The sequence below is a fragment of the Lolium rigidum genome, chromosome 2 (assembly GCF_022539505.1).
Source record: "Lolium rigidum isolate FL_2022 chromosome 2, APGP_CSIRO_Lrig_0.1, whole genome shotgun sequence".
In the NCBI taxonomy this organism is placed as follows: Eukaryota; Viridiplantae; Streptophyta; class Magnoliopsida; order Poales; family Poaceae; genus Lolium; species Lolium rigidum.
This window is the reverse complement of record NC_061509.1, coordinates 165,698,744-165,717,895: the sequence shown is the minus strand read 5'-3', so window position 1 is coordinate 165,717,895 and position 19,152 is coordinate 165,698,744. Positions and strand designations below refer to the sequence as shown.

At 43.7% G+C, this 19,152-nt stretch overlaps 1 protein-coding gene across 1 annotated transcript; it reads right to left on the bottom strand.

Annotated features, from left to right (window-relative positions):
* Positions 1 to 467: 467 nt before the first annotated feature.
* LOC124690284 lies at positions 468 to 5,748 on the bottom strand. Its single transcript, XM_047223686.1, has 5 exons — positions 5,394 to 5,748; positions 4,095 to 4,235; positions 2,386 to 2,417; positions 2,333 to 2,348; positions 468 to 1,197 (listed from the first exon to the last, which is right to left on the bottom strand). Exons 1-5 carry the CDS (start codon positions 5,746 to 5,748, stop codon positions 1,181 to 1,183), a joined length of 561 nt encoding a protein of 186 aa, XP_047079642.1. The 3' UTR covers positions 468 to 1,180.
* Between the last annotated feature and the right edge of the window lie 13,404 nt (positions 5,749 to 19,152).

The window sequence follows — 19,152 nt, the reverse complement described above, 5'->3', positions numbered from 1 at the left end:
GCAAGTGAAAGCAGTGAGCTCTATCGGTTAGTGACTTTCGTGATCCACTCCCAGTCGTTCCCAGTCTCGATCAGCTGCAGCTGAGAACGATGGCGCTCACTGCGTCACTGCGTCAGGTACCCAGATTGCCGGCACAAAAAAGTGCCGGCAAAGGCACCAAAAGTGTCGGTAAAGATTTTTCAAGGCACAAAAAAAAGTGCTGCGTTTATTCCAGTCCTTTGCCGGCATTTTTAAAAAAGTGCCGCTAATTGTATTTTAAGGCACTTACAAAAATGCCGCTAGTTAGTATTGCCGGCACTTTTGAAAGATGCCATGGAATCTTTTTTATGGCACTTTCCAAAAATGCATAGAATCTTTTTGCCGGCACTTTTCGAAAAACGTCACGAAATCTTTTTACTGGCATTTTTAAAAATGCCATTGAATCTTTTTGGTGGCACTTTTCAAGATGCCATAAAAAAAATTGACTGCACTTTTCAATGATGCCTTATATTACATTTGAAGGCTGTTTTCAACAATGCCTTTGATTATGTTTACATGCACTATTCAAAACAAAGCAATAATCATAGTACTTGCACAAATATATGCAGTTATCATATTGCCTGGTATTTTAATCAAACACAGTAACATGATCATGCATTAAAATTGTAGCCAGGCATCTAAATTATAGGATATGGAACCAACATTTGCAAGTAGCATCTAAATTACAAAATCATTACATGATCATTAACCAGCAGCTCGTCCCCAACCTCGCCGGCGAGGTCTCCTCTCCCGAGCATCTCGCCGTGATCTCCGGCAAGCACCACCACGGCAACCTCTGGTCTCTCCAACGGCATTCTTCGACCTCAACTGCATTCCACCTGAAGAAGAGAAGGATCAGAATCATCAAGCATGCACATATCCTACTTTACTGCAAATATTCAAAACAGTGCCCATATCTCATCACTAAATGCGCCGGGGGCAACTCAGTGTGTGCTGTGAGTATGGCTGAGTAGTACTCCCATATGGCATGCCCAACTGGTCGAACTGAAGTATCAAGTCACAGTTAGTCAGTAAACCCCTTATGACACTTGAGCTTGTAGACTCATACAGAGAGTCACAGTTAAATGATTAAGTCACAGTTAGTCAGTAAGGGACGATGATGGATTCGATGAGCTCCTGGACTCGAGCCACCTCTTTCTTGTCAATCAGCGCAAGTACCTACATTACAAGACAATACATGTAAATTTTACCTCATGCTGAACAGCAGCATGATCACTGTGAATGGAAAGCTTGCATTGACTATCTTCGGGACGTTAGAATGCCACAAAACATATAGGGTTGCATAAATGAAGAAACCAAAAATGTAAGAGCGGAAAATAAGTAATGTGAGATTGCCACAATACTAAATTTGCAAAGAATTTAGTTGGCACAACGGGTATGGCCATCCTGTTTTGCAAGGAGTTCAATTGGCTATTTTCCAAATAAGATATCTTCATTTTCCAAGTATCATATTACAAATGCGAAGAGGTAAATAGAAGAAAGCATAAAACATGGCATACATTGCAAAAGCTGCTAAATTAAACCTTTAAAAGTAACTTTTCTATTGGGCTTACAACTTTAATATTCTACTTAATTATTATGAACAGCCTTCACAAAATAAGGTCTACCACTTGTCATTATATCGCAAAAATGACCATGAGGGAAATATGGGTACTCTTACATATGTGCAGATGGCAAAAGAGATTAGTCATAAGTTATTATTAATAGTAGCTAAATGGAATTTTATCAAAGGTTGCATGTGCTTTCTGTCAGATTTTGATGCCTTGCTTTACTTCCTACGGAAAATAGAAGGTTATCCCATATATAAATAATATGATGCAGCCATATACCAATTGGCAGCTTGGAAAAATAACTTGGGTGATGTGGAATTGTTATCATCAGCTCGGTATGACTTGGCAGCATGTTCAATAACCTGACGAAGTGCACTTCACAAACTGGAGTATAGAAAGCACATAAATAGTGTATAATCATTGGCACACCTCACCAATTGGAAGACAGGGTACTGAAACATAATTGTCTGAGATAGATCTTTAAAGATAAAAGCATTGTCTGACCATACTGAATTAGACTATTTCTAGATAACCAAGAAAACATGAAACAAATACATATGGTAGAGCATAGATGGAAGATTGTTACACGTGGGCACAACAACAATTCTATTATAGATCCACTTACCACTATATTCAGAGTAAGAAAAGGGAAACACAAATTATCTTTAGAATATGCAAGGCATACAAAATATAGAAGTGCAATGAAAGAAGGCAAGGGAAGCTAAAGGATCATCCGTGCTTACCACTCGCACTGCATCTACAGCAGAAAATGTAACACTCAATCTGCTGAGCCTCTTGGTGCACAGACAACTTCCCTTTCTCCATTAACTGTAGTAAAGGAAGCATAGGCTAAAAATTATATTGAGAAAATAAATGTAAGGGGTGATGAATTTCTATTAAATTTAAAATCCAGTGCATGCCTACAGAGCTAAAACACACAAGCACAATCTTGCGCATAAATATTTACTTGACCCAGCAAGAGGAAGCAATTATATACTCCAGCCTAGTACGATCATTTTGTACAGATGCCTTACTGCAAAATAAATATATCTTCATTTGCGCATAAAAATATCAGTACATACATTTGATTTTTACCCCGATAAATTTAGTTGCTGCAAGATTTTGTACAGTAGTGTCTTCATATAGAATACAATTTTAACTCACATAGTTCATTAATTTGAACTCTCGCGTAGTATCTTCATGTAGTTTCTGCTGCAACATATGATGGGATTCAAACGTGTAGCAAGACCAACTTCCAATCTTTCTTGTATGTTTCTCCCAATACCTTTCTTTCTTAGTCAAGTTCAATTATCCAAAAATATGCCTGATAAATTGCAGCAGGGATCCAAAGATGTGGCAGGGCCTGTAGGATCATCATGCATTTTTTTTTATCACAAACCGCCGAACTATAGTTATTTTTAGTTCTTCGTGTCAGGCTGACAACCTAGAAAATTTCAGAAAACCCAAATCATCATCGTACATGGTATGCTGATTGACAAAATAAGTTTATCAGATATCATATATCCTACAAAATTTGCCTTAATCATATGATACCTGAAAGCATCATATGTAAGGGATGCCATCTGATGAGGATAATTTTTTTTCTAAATAATTATGGTGAATGTATAATGTAGAATTAGTAGAGAAAGGCATACTTAGGCGCAAGAAATACAACCACTGCAAAGGCAAAACTAATGCAATATGAAGAAAGAAAAACTGCATAGACCTTAGAAGCTGGCGCAAAAATACATCTCTTAGAGAAAACTCTTTGGGTCTCGAAACAAAAATAATTTTATTTACAACCAGAACACTTGACGATACAATAGCAAAACGATGCACCAAGAAAATTATGTTTTATGTATGGTGTTTCACCTGAAATGTATTCCAAGGGAAAAGACAACACATGCCAGCACAACAACAGTTTTAATACTATCCAACTCAATTTTATCTGTTGCAATTTACTGTAGAACTAATAGTTTTTATCTGTTGCACTTTGAGTTTCACGACAATTTTGAAACTTTTGTAACCACAGTTCTAGCAGAGCACACAAGATTGTATGTAAACTTGCATGCTTATGGTGCTCAATTACCCGTAGGACACAAGATGGTCATGCACTCTTGGCTAAACCTGAAGTATGAAGATGTCTACCATATAATATGTTCTCGAAAATCTAAAAATCCTTATAACATGGCCTGCATTTTGCTGCATGTTATGCTGGCTATTCTACTTTAAATGTACAATTGAATATATAAACATTTATACTGCAGGTTCCCTTTCTGTCTATATGTGGATTATGTTGTGGACAAATGACACAGGTAACACATGCAAAGAGAAAACAATGAGATTAAATAAATGCATTAGGGAGGTTTCTAGCATATCAGCCTTCTCTTGGACAATAAATCTTTCAGATATGATCATGTAACCTGTGTGTATAGGTGTATAGACAATAAATTTCCTAGGATGTTATATATTCTTAATAGTGTAATAAGGTCTTCAAGAACACACCTTTGGCATGTTCACACAGTGCAAGGCACAATCTTGGTCTTGCATCTTCTTCAATCCTCAGAGAATGCCAACTCAAGCTAGTACTGGAGGCTATCTCGACCATCGTCAACAACAAGAAATGCCTCGGAGTGTTATAGGTTCCTGCGAAAAAGAATACTAACAAAGGTGAGTTATACTTCAGTGATGGGTTGATTTAAAGCTAAACAAAAGATGCAGACGCCCTGACTACTAAAGGAAAAAAAAACAAAACAGAAGCAACCTCACGAAAATTGCATAAGCTTTGGCTACGTTGAAATAGTTTTACTGTGGAACCGTAAGGTCAGTATGGATTCCAAAAACAAATCTTCATTCATGAGTTGTATTCTAGAACAACTCTTCATTCATGAACATGAGAAAAAAAACAGGGTTTGTGCAGAGAATTTGGGAGTGATAAATTTGGTAGTTTGAGGATATGTGTTCATGGAGTGATAAATTTGGGTGCCCCAGCTTGGGAAATGGCAACAACTCCTAACATCACCGCTGCTCACTGATCTGCCTTGGAAGCCACCGGGACATTCAGCTGCATCGTCACTGGTCAGCTTCGGCAGAGATGGCTCTAGACTTGGTTTCATCTTTCAGCAGCGGCAATTGGGCATACCACCTTTGACCAATGGTATGTTTTGTTCCAGAAGATTATTACACGCGGTATTTGCATTCCCCTGTATAGGTATTTTCATTAGATCTTTAAACTGGGTATGCTCCCCTGATCAACACAGATATGCTACTGCACAAGTACAGACAGATATGGCACTGTGAGCGGTAAAACCCATTTAACTACTTTCTGGGAAAATGAAATTGAAATTATAATTCTTTTCTACAGCTTCTTCTAACACATGAAAAATAGTAGGATAAGCATGAACATTCATATGGCAATTTCTAACAAATTATATAAATTTGATTACCAGGATGGAATGGAGGTACTTGTAAAAAAATGGATGTTGGTCTCTCTGTATCAACTGAAATAAAACTGAAGTGATATGGACCATATATAAATGCATTCACTACAAAAGCCACATTCGACCATGTTTTTCTTTCCTTCTCTAAAACAACAAATACTCATTAACATTCGGCAAATATCTAAATAAAAATGAATTCTGGTTTGAAATGACTAATGATGTTCACACTTCAGAGATGCTTACAAAGTACGATGTAAACCTAATTTTTTCCCTGAAATTAACTGTCAAAAACAAAATTTCCCTGCAAGTAAACATTGTTTCATCGCTTGACGACAGGTCTCTGCTCAAATTTAAGGCGCCGAACCTGAAGATAGTGCGGCAACCGGCAGGGAAGTTGTGGAGTGGCGTGCCGGTGTCGTCGGCGTCCCGGCGTGGAAGGCGGCCTCGCTTCCACAACGCTTCCACGATGTGGAGGGCAGCCCCGATTCCGCGGCGCTTCCTCGGCAAGCAAGGCGGCCTCGATTCCCCGGCGTTTCCACAACGTTGGGGGCATCTCGATTGTCCGGTGATTCCCAGGCGTTGAGGGTGCTGGCTCGCTTCTCCGGACTGCTTGACCGCGCCCATCCCGTCGAAGGCGGGCTAGCGCGGCAACGGCGACCTAATTGGAGGCGGGCTCTCGCGACAGCGGGGACGGGGGCGACCGTTGCGGCGGCGGACATGGAAGATGGGAGATGGGAGAGGAAGAGGAAGCGGGCGGGCGCGTACCGCGTGGATGGAGGAGGAGACGGAGGTGGCGGCGGCGTAGTCGGATTCGTCGGAGAGGTCGTGCGGCGCCGGCGAGCGCGGGTGCCACGCCGCCTCGGCGTCTGCTGCTGCCGCTTCGCCACGCATCGGCCGACGACGGATTCTGGGGAGGAGGACGTCGTGCGAGGGCTCGGAGGAGCGGCGTCGGCGGCGAGGACTGGCGAAGGCGGCGGGGACCGGCGGCGGGGACTGGCGAAGGCGGCGGGGACCGGCGGCGGCGGGGACTGGCGAAGGGGGAGACGAGGACCAACTGGAGGTGATTACGTTTCGATTTCGTGCGAGAGGTGGGGGGACTACACTGCATAAAAGAAATTTCACGAAGGGATTTACGTAAAACGTAGTACAACAATTGGATGCACTCCTTTGAAAAATAATTGCGGCACCTTTTGCAGATGCCGCGAAAAAGCCCAAAATTAGCGGCACTTTGGCAGATTGCCGTGGATTAGCCCAACATTAGCGGCAGTTTGTTAGATTGCCGCGAATTAGACCACCATTAGCGGCACTAACCGAAAATATGCCGGTCAAAGAAACTTTTAGCGGCGATTTGAAAAAAACGCCTGCACAGAAGTGCCGGCAATCTAGGAACGTGGTGTAGTGGCTTCCTTCTCGCCGCCTGGCCGCGTCCGCCGCTCTCCTCCTTCTCCTCCTGCTCGCCACAGGTGCGTTCTGCGTTGGTTCTCGGTGATTTTGTTTCGTTTGTTCTTGTTCTTGGTGCTAGCTCTGTCACCCACGAAGGCGTTCGTTTTGGTTTGAACTTTGGCTTTTCCTGGCCCTGCTTGCAGAGCTGGGGACGACGACGGTTGCTGAGGCGAGGACCTGCATCTCGCAGAGCCACAACTTCAGGGGCGCCTGCATCAGCAGCACCAACTGCGCCAGCGTCTGCAGGACCGAGGGCTTCCCCGACGGCGACTGCAAGACCCGGCTCTTCCAGCACAAGTGTTTCTGCATCAAGCAGGACTGTTGATCGGCGTCCAGCGATCTGCTCTGCCGGCCGGCGACCGACATCCGCTTCTTCTGCTCCTGTTGATCGGTTGCTAGTTCTTCGTTCGTCGTCGTCGTTATGTTGTAGGTCTGTCTGCGAGCTGTTTCCTCCGCGCGCGCCTAGAATAAAGTAGAGCCGCTTATGTGTGTAGCTTCCTGCGAGTGATTTTGCAGGAATATATTAATTGTGGTTCGGCATCCGGAAATTTAGGTAATTAATTTAGTGTCTCGTCATGTCTGTGTCTGTGGCTCTGTGCAAGGTGCTGCTGCTGCCATGTAAGGTCGTTCCATCCATGGATATGTTTATATGTGTGGTCGTTTGGTGAATCGGTGATCATCTTCAAGGATACCTGCTATTAGATGACTATTCGCTCTCTCTTCTTTTGCTAGACACAAGAATAGATTTTAAGTTTAACTAACAAGACGTATGCATATACACAAAAACAACTAATCACTTGGTTAATTTGGGGTGAAATACCAAAACGCCCTGCATAATATATACTCCAGAGGAGGCGGTGGAAGCGGAGGCGGCGAGGAGGAAGAGGAGGCGGCAGAGGAGGACGCGGAGGCGGCGGAGGAGGACGCGGCCTACCGGCGTGCGGTGGCCGAATCCGAGGCGGATGCCGCCGAGAAAGCTCGGGCGGAGGCAGAGGAGGAGGCGGCGGCCATCGCCGCCGTGGCGGAGATGGAGGCGAAGGAGGCTGCCGCCAGGGCAGAGGAGGAGGCGGCGGCCATCGCCGCCGTGGCGGAGATGGAGGCGAAGGAGGCTGCCGCCAGGGCAGAGGAGGAGGCTGCCGCCAGGGAGCCTTTCGTGCCATTCATCATCCTCGAGTAGGTAGGATCGAGTAGATCGCTATGTATATGTATGATCCAATGTATGATCAATGAAGATGAACTATGGTTTAATTTTTCCCGGGGTTTTAATTTTTAAAAATACAGGGCGAAATACGGGGTCTGCTAGACGAAATGGTTCAGCAAGTCGCACTTTTGGGATACGGGGCGAAAAACTCGCGTTATACGGGGCATAGAAATAAGGGCCTGTTAGACCTGCTCTAAGTAGCTTATCTGCATGTTTACAAAACCCTGATATTATTGGTTCCACTCTAACAATCCAACTTACAGAACAAATTATGTTGCTCGTGAAATTATCCGAAGCTTTTAGTAATAACTGGACCAGGACCATGAAAGAACAATTATTAGGATATAACTTTTCTCTTTTTTTTGTTAGATTCAAGAAGGCTCGGGTAGAAAATGCAAATTAGGCTTCCACTAACAAAACCCAAATTCTTGTTAAAGTTGAATAGCAATAAATATAAGGCAAAGCGCATTGTTGAGTAAATGATCAGCCCCAGCATGGAGCCAGATACACGTGATTAAATGCCATCCTTGGCGACCGTGAAAATAAGAATGTGTACTATGATAATTTTGCTAGGCTAGTAGAATTGTGACCCTAAAAAAAGTAGAATTGTTTTTACAATATGAGGAAACAAAATATTTTATTGATATATTTGTTCTGTTAAATGAAGTATATTATAAAGCTGTTTTTTTTCTTTCAAAGAACTGATTTACTTGACTAGTAATATGAATCTCATCTTTATGATGGAGTTTTTCAGACATGGATGATCAAGGCTTCGGTGAGGAGAAGCACGAAGAGTATCGCCGCATGGTTAGCAGGACCTTCGCAAGCGAGGAGCAAGGAAATCAGTTCTGTGATGGTTCAATGTTAGAAAGGAGGAGGTGAAATACTTGCCAGGCAACAGGGTTCAGAGTCTGAATTATTAGCATTGAGGGTGTGTAGTGAGACCAGCACCACTGTAAGATTTTGCTTCTCGGTTGGTGGCGAACAATGCTGCAAGTGAATTATTAGCAGGGATGGTCTGTGCTGGTGTTACTACCGGGTCCTTTGTTTCTTCTCATATCAAATAGTGAGAAGTACTTAATGTTTGCTTCCATGAACCACATGTGACATAAGTGATATTAGGAAACCGCATTGTTAGTGGCTCATAGTTTGAATTTGTGTGTTGGAGAACCTACAGTAGGTAGTTAATCTACAGCTGCTACTTTTGAGTCCAGAAAAGGTGAACGTGAGGATGTCCTTTATCAAATTGAAATTGCATGTATACTGAACCTGAACCTGGAAATATAACACGCCAAATAATAAGTTATGAAATATAAATGAATTGTTAACATAATGAAACATCCTCAAACAATAGAAAATGACAGAAAACTAAAACATTCCTCTAAAATGACAGGACTTGCCACCAGATATTATGAATTCAATAATATTTACATGTCACTCACGAATCACAGCTTAAAAAAATACAAGTTCAAAAATAAATTTTAAGACAGCTGCTGAAGCGACTGCACTAGTTGCCACTGCAAATTTGATCATTTTCTGTGTAAGAACCTCAAGCTCCTTTATCTTGTCCTGTTGTGGAACATCTTTCTTATTAATTTCTTCATCGCTTCCAACTCTTCTATCACCGCATCAATGAAATGTTAGATAGCTCTCATGTTGAATATTGCCGCTACATAATTGTTGCAGAATATTCTTTTCGTCCCAAACCTCCTCTTCCAAATCATCTATCAATAGGCGATGTCTTGTTACCTCCAACTGTAACCTGCCATTTTTCTCGTCCGTCTCAATTTTCTCAGCACCCACCCGAGTAGCCTTGTCATGGGACCTAAGACAGCCTGGGTCGTCGAAATCATGAACAATCTGATCATTGAAGAAAATGGACTGCTCAAAAGAGGAAACATCACAGGGCAGATTGAAAAACATCACAGGGATGCTCGCAAGCTTAGTACAGTAAGCTGTACACGGAAGTGCTCAAAGACTCAACACGTGGCCAAGACATGCTGGAGTCCCCACCCTCACCAGTGTAGCCATTGTGTCCTGGCCTCAAGGCATGAGCAGCCCCTAGAGGAAGAGAGCTAGCTGAAGAAGATAACATAGGTCATCATATATTTATGTATTATTAGTGCTTATTACCATTTGACAGATTGCATGCGAACTTGACCAAACGGTACTCATTTAGTAGTAGAACAATGCATTTGACTCATACGGAAATCAGGAAATCAGGACAGGATTACACACACTATCAATAGTTTCCTAATGACTTTATTGGCAATTTTTGACAGCTGGGTTCCAAGATCAAAATCATGACATGAAAGATTGTCAGAATACATGTCAATGCTAGAAAACTATGGAGTAAAATGGCACCAAGAGGCCAGCAAAGGATATAAAATGGCAAGGAGGAAAAAACTGTTACAAATCCAGATTCTTTATCTCCGTGCATGGAAATAAGAGGAAGCAATGAACTCTTGAACACTGAAAAAAGGCAACAAAACAACTTATTGTTTGAATAGATGGGAGATACCAGCCGGTGATATAAATAATAATCATTAAGATTTATGCTGACCATGTATTGCATATTTTAGGCATCTTCTATTTTTATTTCTTACTTTGAGACTTGAAATACACACTAACAGTACTGAGTACTGACAAAGCCCGGATTCTCCAGGCAAGCAACAAAGAATGAATAGATAAGAAGGTTGCCAATCATATCGAGTGGAACTAGAAGATTGACTAACTGATTGTTATATTGGCAAGTGAGTTTACTACAGTTTGGGGATTTTCCAGATAGATAATATCACTCATAGCCTTATGAATCAAGGTGTTGCATATTATACCTTCTTTTAGGTAGGGTAATAAAATCAATTTGCTGTCAGCGTAATAACATTGCTGATATGTACTAGATAGAAAATAAAACAAGTGCTTGAATGAACCATTGAATGGATAACTACTACTCCCTCCGTTCTTTTTTAATTGACTCGGATTTAGTACAAGTTTGTACTAAATTCGAGTCAATTAAAAAGGAACGGAGGAGTAGTTGCGAAGAGAAAACTACATACGAATGCAAAAGATAAAGTAGAGATGGGGGATCAGTAGATAAGGACAAATGCTAAGAAATGCCGAAGGTTGCCATGGCTCTTACCTTTCAGGTTGCAGAGGAGATGACGAAGGTTGGGCGAGGCGAAGGGCGCCGCGGGAGAGGAAGGTGGCGCTGTCGGGTCCTTGATCGGGGCCAGGCGGGAGGGCGCCGCGGGAGGGACATGGCTAAGTTTGGGGTAGGAAGACGGGGGCAGCGGGTAGGTGTGGATCTTGCGCAGAAGAGGGACCAATGCGGCGGGGCGCGAAAGAAGTCCATATACCCCCCCTAAGTTTCAGGTTCAGGATGCTAACCCCCCCTAACTTTAAACTGGGTCAAATCACCCCCCTAACTATACAAAACCGGGCAAATCACCCCCTCCAACCCCTCAAAACCGGATTTAGGTGTTTTGAGAGCTGTTTGGTCAGTGGTTCGAGCCACCTGGTACCTGGTCCGGTTGCACCGCATAGCGACACCAAAATCTCCTCCGCCGGGTGCAATGTAGTTGGACAATTGACAATGCAATGAAACTGTAACTTGTACTTTTGACAATGCAATGAAGTTGGAGAACAGTTTTGATATGCATTGCTTCATATCAGTGTACAAGCTGTTTACTTCATATATCAGTTTACATATTAAAGCCACTACTCTTTGTTTCCAATTCAAAACCAAAATGATCTATAACTAAGCACCCTCCAAATAAAAGGAAGCACATAAAACATGAGAGAAGACAGGGAGGATGCACTACTCCATGATGTACTGAAGAAATATCAAAACAATATACTTCTCTGTCATGCCACTACTCTGCTCCACCATCTCGGATACAGACCAAACAGGGTCACGACGCGGCAGCGGAATCGAACGGAGAGGAAGCTGCGATGGAGAGCTCACCTGTTCGCCGGAACGACGGCGCAGCGCGACGTCTCTCCTCATGCGCGGCGTGGTGTCTCGACCCTGGACCAGTGGACCTCTCTCCTCACACACGGTGCGGCTCGACCAAAACCGCAGTCTGATGTGGCCAAAAACCATCTCCAAAACAGCCAATCTCGTCTGGGGGTAATTTGCCCGGTTTTGTATAGTTAGGGGGCGATTTGACCCAGTTTAAAGTTAAGGGTGGTTAGCGTCCTGAACCTGAAACTTTGGGGGGGTATATGGACTTCTTTCGCGGGGCGCCGGAGTTGCCTGGGAGTTCGGCGGCGGCACCATGTATCCGTGTTGACTCCCTGGATAAAGAGATGAGGGTTACGTTTTTTCCCCGAACGTCAACACATTGCACTTGAGTTGGTCTCTCTTGGGCTCTTAGGCCAGGCCCGTTCACGGCCTGTTATGGTACGGTGCCGAAATTTGACTGTGGTATGAATAATACTTCTCATCTATTTGAAAGTGGTATGAATTGTTATAGGCCATTGGATGGACGAAAATAGAGGGCTATTATTTATTTGAGGGTACCACAAAACAACTCTTATTATAACCCACCTTAGTCGGTGAGTCGTGTCATATAACTGATTGCACCCCTGATTTTAGAATTCAAATTCGTGGTTTTGGAGAACCACACTCAAGTCATGAAACTGGATTTTGGTAATATGACAGAGTCTCTTGGTTCTTGCATACTAGACATTAGTTTGATGCTTAAGTTGATAGCTTCGACTTTGAATCGCTTTGCATTTTTAATAATGTTATTGTCTTTATTTTTGCACATTAATCTGAAACATTTAGATGGCTCTTTTTTTTAGAAAATTTGAGTGACCCATGATATATAATAATGCTTGATATCAGATGATGGTTGTAATAACTTACTACTTTTAATAAAGAAAGCCGTATGCATCAATTGATGCAGATGGAAAGCCCCATTTCAAAGAAAAAAGAAGCGTGTGGTGCGGATGAGATGGAGAAACAAGATTAATTGAGTTACCACGCCCATGGACTGAACTGCACACACGTTGCCGTTACATGAGCAAGGCGATAGTGTAGTATAAGTGTAAAGCGGGATGAGAAAGCATGATGCGTTTCGGGATCAAAATTCAAGCTCGGTCGTAATTTCCTTTGTGTGACGCATCAGAACCAACCAGCAACCCACCAGCCAATGACTTTGGTTGCATCCATCACATGCAATGCAAGGCAGAGATCCAAGGAAGGCAGGTAGCTGGCGATATGGCAAAAATGGCTACTCGCTTTAGTATAGCACGTAAATGTGGCGCAATGGAAAAAAGAATGCATGGCAGTTCATTTATATGCAGTTCACTATATCCCTCTCTCCTATCACTTTCTCCCACACACACTCACATGGCCACAGAGCCAACCTTCCTATCTCTCTCATAGACCAAACTTGCAATGGAGGAAAGCAGTTTTACCCAAGTCCCAGATACTTCTTTTTGCCTGAGGTGTTTACCTCACAGTTCGCGTTACGCAGGATTATCTTTTTGTACATGCATCCACGGGCCGAGTAAGTAACCGGTGTTGATATGATGAGAGCATCTCCACTCGTCTCCCCGACGAGACCCCCGAACGACGTTTTTTTCATCCGGACGGCGAAATTCGGTCCAGTCGCGCCCCCCGGTTCCTCGATTTCGTCCGGATTTGGGCCTAAATTCATCCGGCGATCCCACGCCATCCCCGCCCCCCCGGGGAGCGCTCAGGGACTCCGGACGAAACGAAAGCGCGCGAAACATCGAGGAAACTTCCCGCGCGTCTGGTGGCCCCAACTTGTCGGCGAGAGACACCGATCGTCGTCCTCATCGCATCGTCTTCCGCGCGCTGTAAAAGCCTGTCGCCGGTCAGTATTCGCCGGCCAAGTAGCTTCCACGCGGCGAGTAAATGCCGTCGCCTCGGTATCACGCGCGCCTACCTCTATTAATCGCCGAACTACCGCGTCTGCCCGCATTCACCTCGCTCGCCTTCCATCAAATCTTCCCCGAACTCGAACGAGCCAGCAATGGCGAACGACAGTGCGGCCAATTCAAATATATGTACGAATTCGGCCTATTTATGTACGAACTCGCCTCTATATGTTAAATATCATTAAATTTCGTTTATGTTTGAACGAACTCACCAATTTTGTCTGAATTCGCCGAAATCCGTTACATCCATCCTAGGCTCGCGGCTGGGAAAATGAACCTCCCCAGTCCAAATTGTCCTCCAATCCAAACGATAATATCATCGGATTTAGACCCGTGGGGAGCCTAAACGGCTGGAGATGATACTGATCATCCGGAGCGGCACGATGCATCGACAACAAGAAGCATCTGTGACCACATTGATTGACGACAAGGTACGTAGATGCCCGTCTTCGCCTCACACCGCCATTGCAGGCAGTACCAATATCGACTTCAGTTCCAATTTACTTTTGTAAGTTGTAAATTATATGTGGACTAAAATGCCTTACAAAGCTAGTTTGCCAGGGCTTCTACTTACTTTTGTACGGATAAGAACTTCGTGGATAATTTTGTAAGTATTGCTTGGATTGTTTTCTATCAGTTTATCTGTGTAATTATCAACAAGCATCTATATTCTTAGATGTACAAATCTCATATAATCATTAGCAATGAGAAAATAAGAGGCCAACAGAAATCACAAGCTAAAAGCAGCAGCCTGTTTAGTTTCTCTACTTCATTCTCCATGCCTCGTCTGTATGTTTGCACATTGCTCTGAAACATTTTTGTAGAACGATAGAGAGGGGTTTGGCATAATGTGTTGGATGTTGTATTGAGGGTTCTCGAGCGAGTATATATAGGGGTACAAGTCTTGGGAGCCAAGAAGGCTATCCTAGAGATAAGGCAGGAGATGATTATAAATCATATACTACCAAATACACATATACCAAATATATCGCTAACACTCCCTGCAGTCGTAGCGGTAGTGACGTGAACAACGATAACGTCGCGGACGGTCAGACTGGAGAGAAGCCGAAGGTACGAACCAACGGGCTGACACTCCCCCGCAGTTGTAGTGTGAGCGTCGTGGACGATGTCGCGTCGCGGATGCTTGGACTGTAGAAGGAGCCGAGGTTCTCATGTGAGGTGATAGCCCATTATGCCGATGTCGAGGTAGCCGAGAGTGTGGGTGCTGCAACCTTGGTCGAGGGAGCCACGCGAGAGATTGCCGTGGTCGATGTCGTGGCCGGGTGCCGGTGTCGATGTAGCCGCAGGCGAGGTGGTGTGCGAGGAGAGTGACGGAGACGCGTCGAGGCAGTCGTGGAGATGATCGATGCCGAAGTCGATGCAGTCTGAGCCATCGAGGACGAAGTGCAACCATAGTTTTGCCAGAACCAGGCGCACATCGGGACGAAGGCATACTCTAATTTTGCCAGAACCAAGTACACATAGAAGAACTTGGCGGTGACGCGGTCGAGGCAGTCGTAGAGGCGACGCCGATGAAGACGTCATCGAAGCCGATGAAGATGAGGCGCCGGTCCGAGCTTACCAGGCCCGGGGACGCGTCGGGGACGAAGGCACGTACTGGTGTTGCCAGTACTGGGCGTGCGGGGGTAGGGAACATTACAAAGTGCGCGCCATGTCGGAGTAGACTAGTAGAGGAGGTCTCGACGACAGGTGTCGGAGTAGAGGAGCAGGTGGCGTAGTCGGGAAAGAGGCAAGGACACTGGCGACAAAGTTGTAGTGTACGAAGACGTAGAAGGCGGCTAACCAAGTGGTGACCTGGGTGTAGGATAACGTTGCATAGAAAAAAAAAATTCCTACCGCGAACACGCAATCCAAACCAAGATGCAATCTAGAAGACGGTAGCAACGAGGGGGTATCGAGTCTCACCCTTGAAGAGATTCCAAAGCCTACAAGATGAGGCTCTTGTTGCTGCGGTAGACGTTCACTTGCCGCTTGCAAAAGCGCGTAGAAGATCTTGATCACGATCGCTTCGGCGCCACGAACGGGCAGCACCTCCGTACTCGGTCACACGTTCGGTTGTTGATGAAGACGACGTCCACCTCCCCGTTCCAGCGGGCAGCGAAAGTAGTAGCTCCTCTTGAATCCGACAGCACGACGGCGTGGTGTCGGTGGTGGTGGAGAAATCCGGCGGAGCTTCGCTTAAGCGTGCGGGATATGATGGAGGAGAGAGACCGCTAGGGTTTTGGGGAGAGGGGCGCCGGCTAGCGCACCCTTGAGGGGTGCGGCCATGGTGGTGGCTTGAGTGGCCGGCCAGCCCCTCTCTTCCCCTCTTTATATAGGTGGAGGCCCCAAGGTTTAGGTCAAAGAGTCCGAATAAGACCCCAACAAAACCTTCCAAGTGTCCAAACCTAGGGGGAGTGGGACTCCCCCTTTCCTTGGTGGGTGGCCGGCCACCATGGTGGGGAGTCCACTTGGGACTCCACCTCCCTTAGGTTGGCCGGCCAAGGTGGGTGGAGTCCTCCGGGACTCCACCTTCCATCCTTATTTCTTCCGGACTTTTCTAGAACCTTCTAGAACCTTCCGTAGAACCTTTCGGATCATTTTAATTCACATAAAATGACATCCTATATATGAATCTTATTCTCCGGACCATTCCGGAACTCCTCGTGATGTCCGGGATCTCATCCGGGACTCCGAACAAATATTCGAACTCCATTCCATATTCAAGTACTACCATTTCAACATCCAACTTTAAGTGTGTCACCCTACGGTTCGTGAACTATGCGGACATGGTTGAGTACTCACTCCGACCAATAACCAATAGCGGGATCCGGAGATCCATAATGGCTCCCACATATTCAACGATGACTTTAGTGATCGAATGAACCATTCACATACGATACCAATTCCCTTTGTCACGCGATATTTTACTTGTCCGAGGTTTGATCTTCGGTATCACTCTATACCTTGTTCAACCTCGTCTCTCGACAAGTACTCTTTACTCAGTACCGTGGTATGTGGTCTCTTATGAACTTATTCATATGCTTGCAAGACATTAGACGACATTCCACCAAGAGGGCCCAGAGTATATCTATCCGTCATCGGGATGGACAAATCCCACTGTTGATCCATATGCCTCAACTCATACTTTACGGATACTTAATCCCACCTTTATAACCACCCATTTACGCGAGTGGCGTTTGATGTAATCAAAGTACCTTTCCGGTATAAGTGATTTACATGATCTCATGGTCATAAGGACTAGGTAACTATGTATCGAAAGCTTATAGCAAATAACTTAATGACGAGATCTTATGCTACGCTTAATTGGGTGTGTCCATTACATCATTCATACAATGATATAACCTTGTTATTAATAACATCCAATGTTCATGATTATGAAACTAATCATCCATTCATCAACAAGCTAGTTAAGAGGCATACTAGGGACTCTTTGTTTGTCTACATATCACACATGTACTAATGTTTCGGTTAATACAATTATAGCATGATATATAAACATTTATCATAAACATAAAGATATAAATAATAACCACTTTATTATTGCCTCTAGGGCATATCTCCTTCGATCTCCCACTTGCACTAGAGTCAATAATCTAGTTTATATTTGTAAAGATATAACACCTTGGCCTTCTGGTGCTTTATCATGTTTTGCTCACAGGAGAGGTTTTTAGTCAACGGATCTGACATGCTCAGAACCGTATGTATTTTGTAATTCATTTGCGTCTTAACGCATCACTCATTTCCAAATGAGTCGGCATTAAATATGTTTGGTCTTTTGGTGGAACCTTAATTCCGCGGTCTAAAATATGTTACTAATATTGTCACACACAATATAGCTTCATAGTTCTGACTCTGTCGGAAATACACCAAGTTCTCAAAGAACCTCTTGACTTAACATCCTTTGTCATTGTCAAAACAATGACATATTCTTCCTTCTTTTGTAGAATCCGTCACAATATTTAGAACTCTTCTAAATCTAGCATAGACAATTTCTAGCTCATTGTGCTACCTTTTAAACAACACTTAGTCTAATTTGAGATTGAAATTATATTTTATATGTGACAAAACCAATATCGGTGTAACACCTTACGGCGATTTGTTTGTCATTTCTTCATACAAATATATATATATATATATATATATATATATATATATATATATATATATATATCCTTAGTTCTTCTAAAGTACTCAATGATATTCTTACTTGTTGTCCAATGATCATCATATGAATCATTTTGGTATATGCTCATAACACTTTATAGCACATGATATCTGATTGTGTACATATTATTCGTGATCTAAAATCACTCATGTGTTTTTACTCATCGAGTGTCAGACACACTTGTTAATCCTTCACATGACAAGAACATTTTCTTAATATTTCTATATTGAACTACTTCAATATCCATTCTATGTACTTTGACTTAAACTTATTATGTGTTTCAATCTATCTTCATAGATCTTGACACTAAATATGTTTTAGTCCATATCCTTTCATTGAAATTAATTTCTCAATGAAACCTTTTAATCAAGTATATAATTACATCATTTATAACCAACTATATGTCACCTACATAAAGTATTATAAATGTGTCTTAGCGCTCCCACTTAATTTCTTGCAAATGCAAGCCTCTTCATCGTCTTCGATGAAATCAAAAACTCTTTGACTATTTCATCTGGTGAAGATTCCAACTCCGCAATACTTACTTCATCCAATTGAAGTTCGTATACCTATCTAGTATTTCACGGACCAGCAAAACTCTTGGTTGTATCTTGTATACACCTGATAAGTAATGTATTTTGCCATCCTACTAGCATATCTCATAAAAGAAATATGTAGTGATTACTAGAATAATCCATATAGACTATAAGCATTGCTACGGAAGATCTAATCTTATCGTATTCAACTCTTTGAACTTTGTCGTAAACAATTTTTCGATAAGTCAAGCTTTCTTCAAGGATATTTCATCCAAGTCTATCAATTTCATAGATCCATTTACTTTCATAAAGTATTCATCTATCTTAGATTTCCATGGTATAGCCATTTCACAGGCTTACGGAGCAGGAGATGTGGCAAATGAAGGATGCAATATTTCGGAAGATCAACTATGGAAGGGAGTTTTACCAAAAATCCTATTTTTCCAGATGACGGAGGAAGCCGAGAAGGGAGCCGAGCCTTGGACCCGAGGTGGGCCCACACCATAGGGTGGCGCGGCCCATGGCTCGGCCGCGCCACCATGTGGTGTGGGGCCCCCTCGGCCTCTTTCGCCTCCTTTTCTTCGCGAAACCCTTCGTCCCGAAGACCTAAGCCACGAGAGGAATCCTCACGAAGGGTTACTGACCGCCTCTGCGGGGCGGAGAACACGCGAGAGAAAAGAGCTCTCCGGCGGGCGAGGAATCCGCCGGGGAAATTCCCTCCCGGAGGGGAAATCGACGCCATCGTCACCGCCATCGAGCTGGACATCATCTCCATCACCATCATCATCATCTCCACCATCATCACCGCCATCTCCACCGCTGGACATCGTCACTCTGCTGTAGC

What these genes read in the sequence shown, in the direction of transcription:
- LOC124690284 (XM_047223686.1), bottom strand. Translation starts at nt 5,748, where the DNA reads ATGTCCGCCGCCGCAACGGTCGCCCCCGTCCCCGCTGTCGCGAGAGCC. An exon ending in GGTTGCCGCACTATCTTCAG is followed by an intron (nt 4,236 to 5,393) that starts GTTCGGCGCCTT and finishes TCTTTTTCGCAG; the next exon opens with GAACCTATAACACTCCGAGG. An exon ending in ACTGTGTGAACATGCCAAAG is followed by an intron (nt 2,418 to 4,094) that starts GTGTGTTCTTGA and finishes CCTTTACTACAG; the next exon opens with TTAATGGAGAAAGGGAAGTT.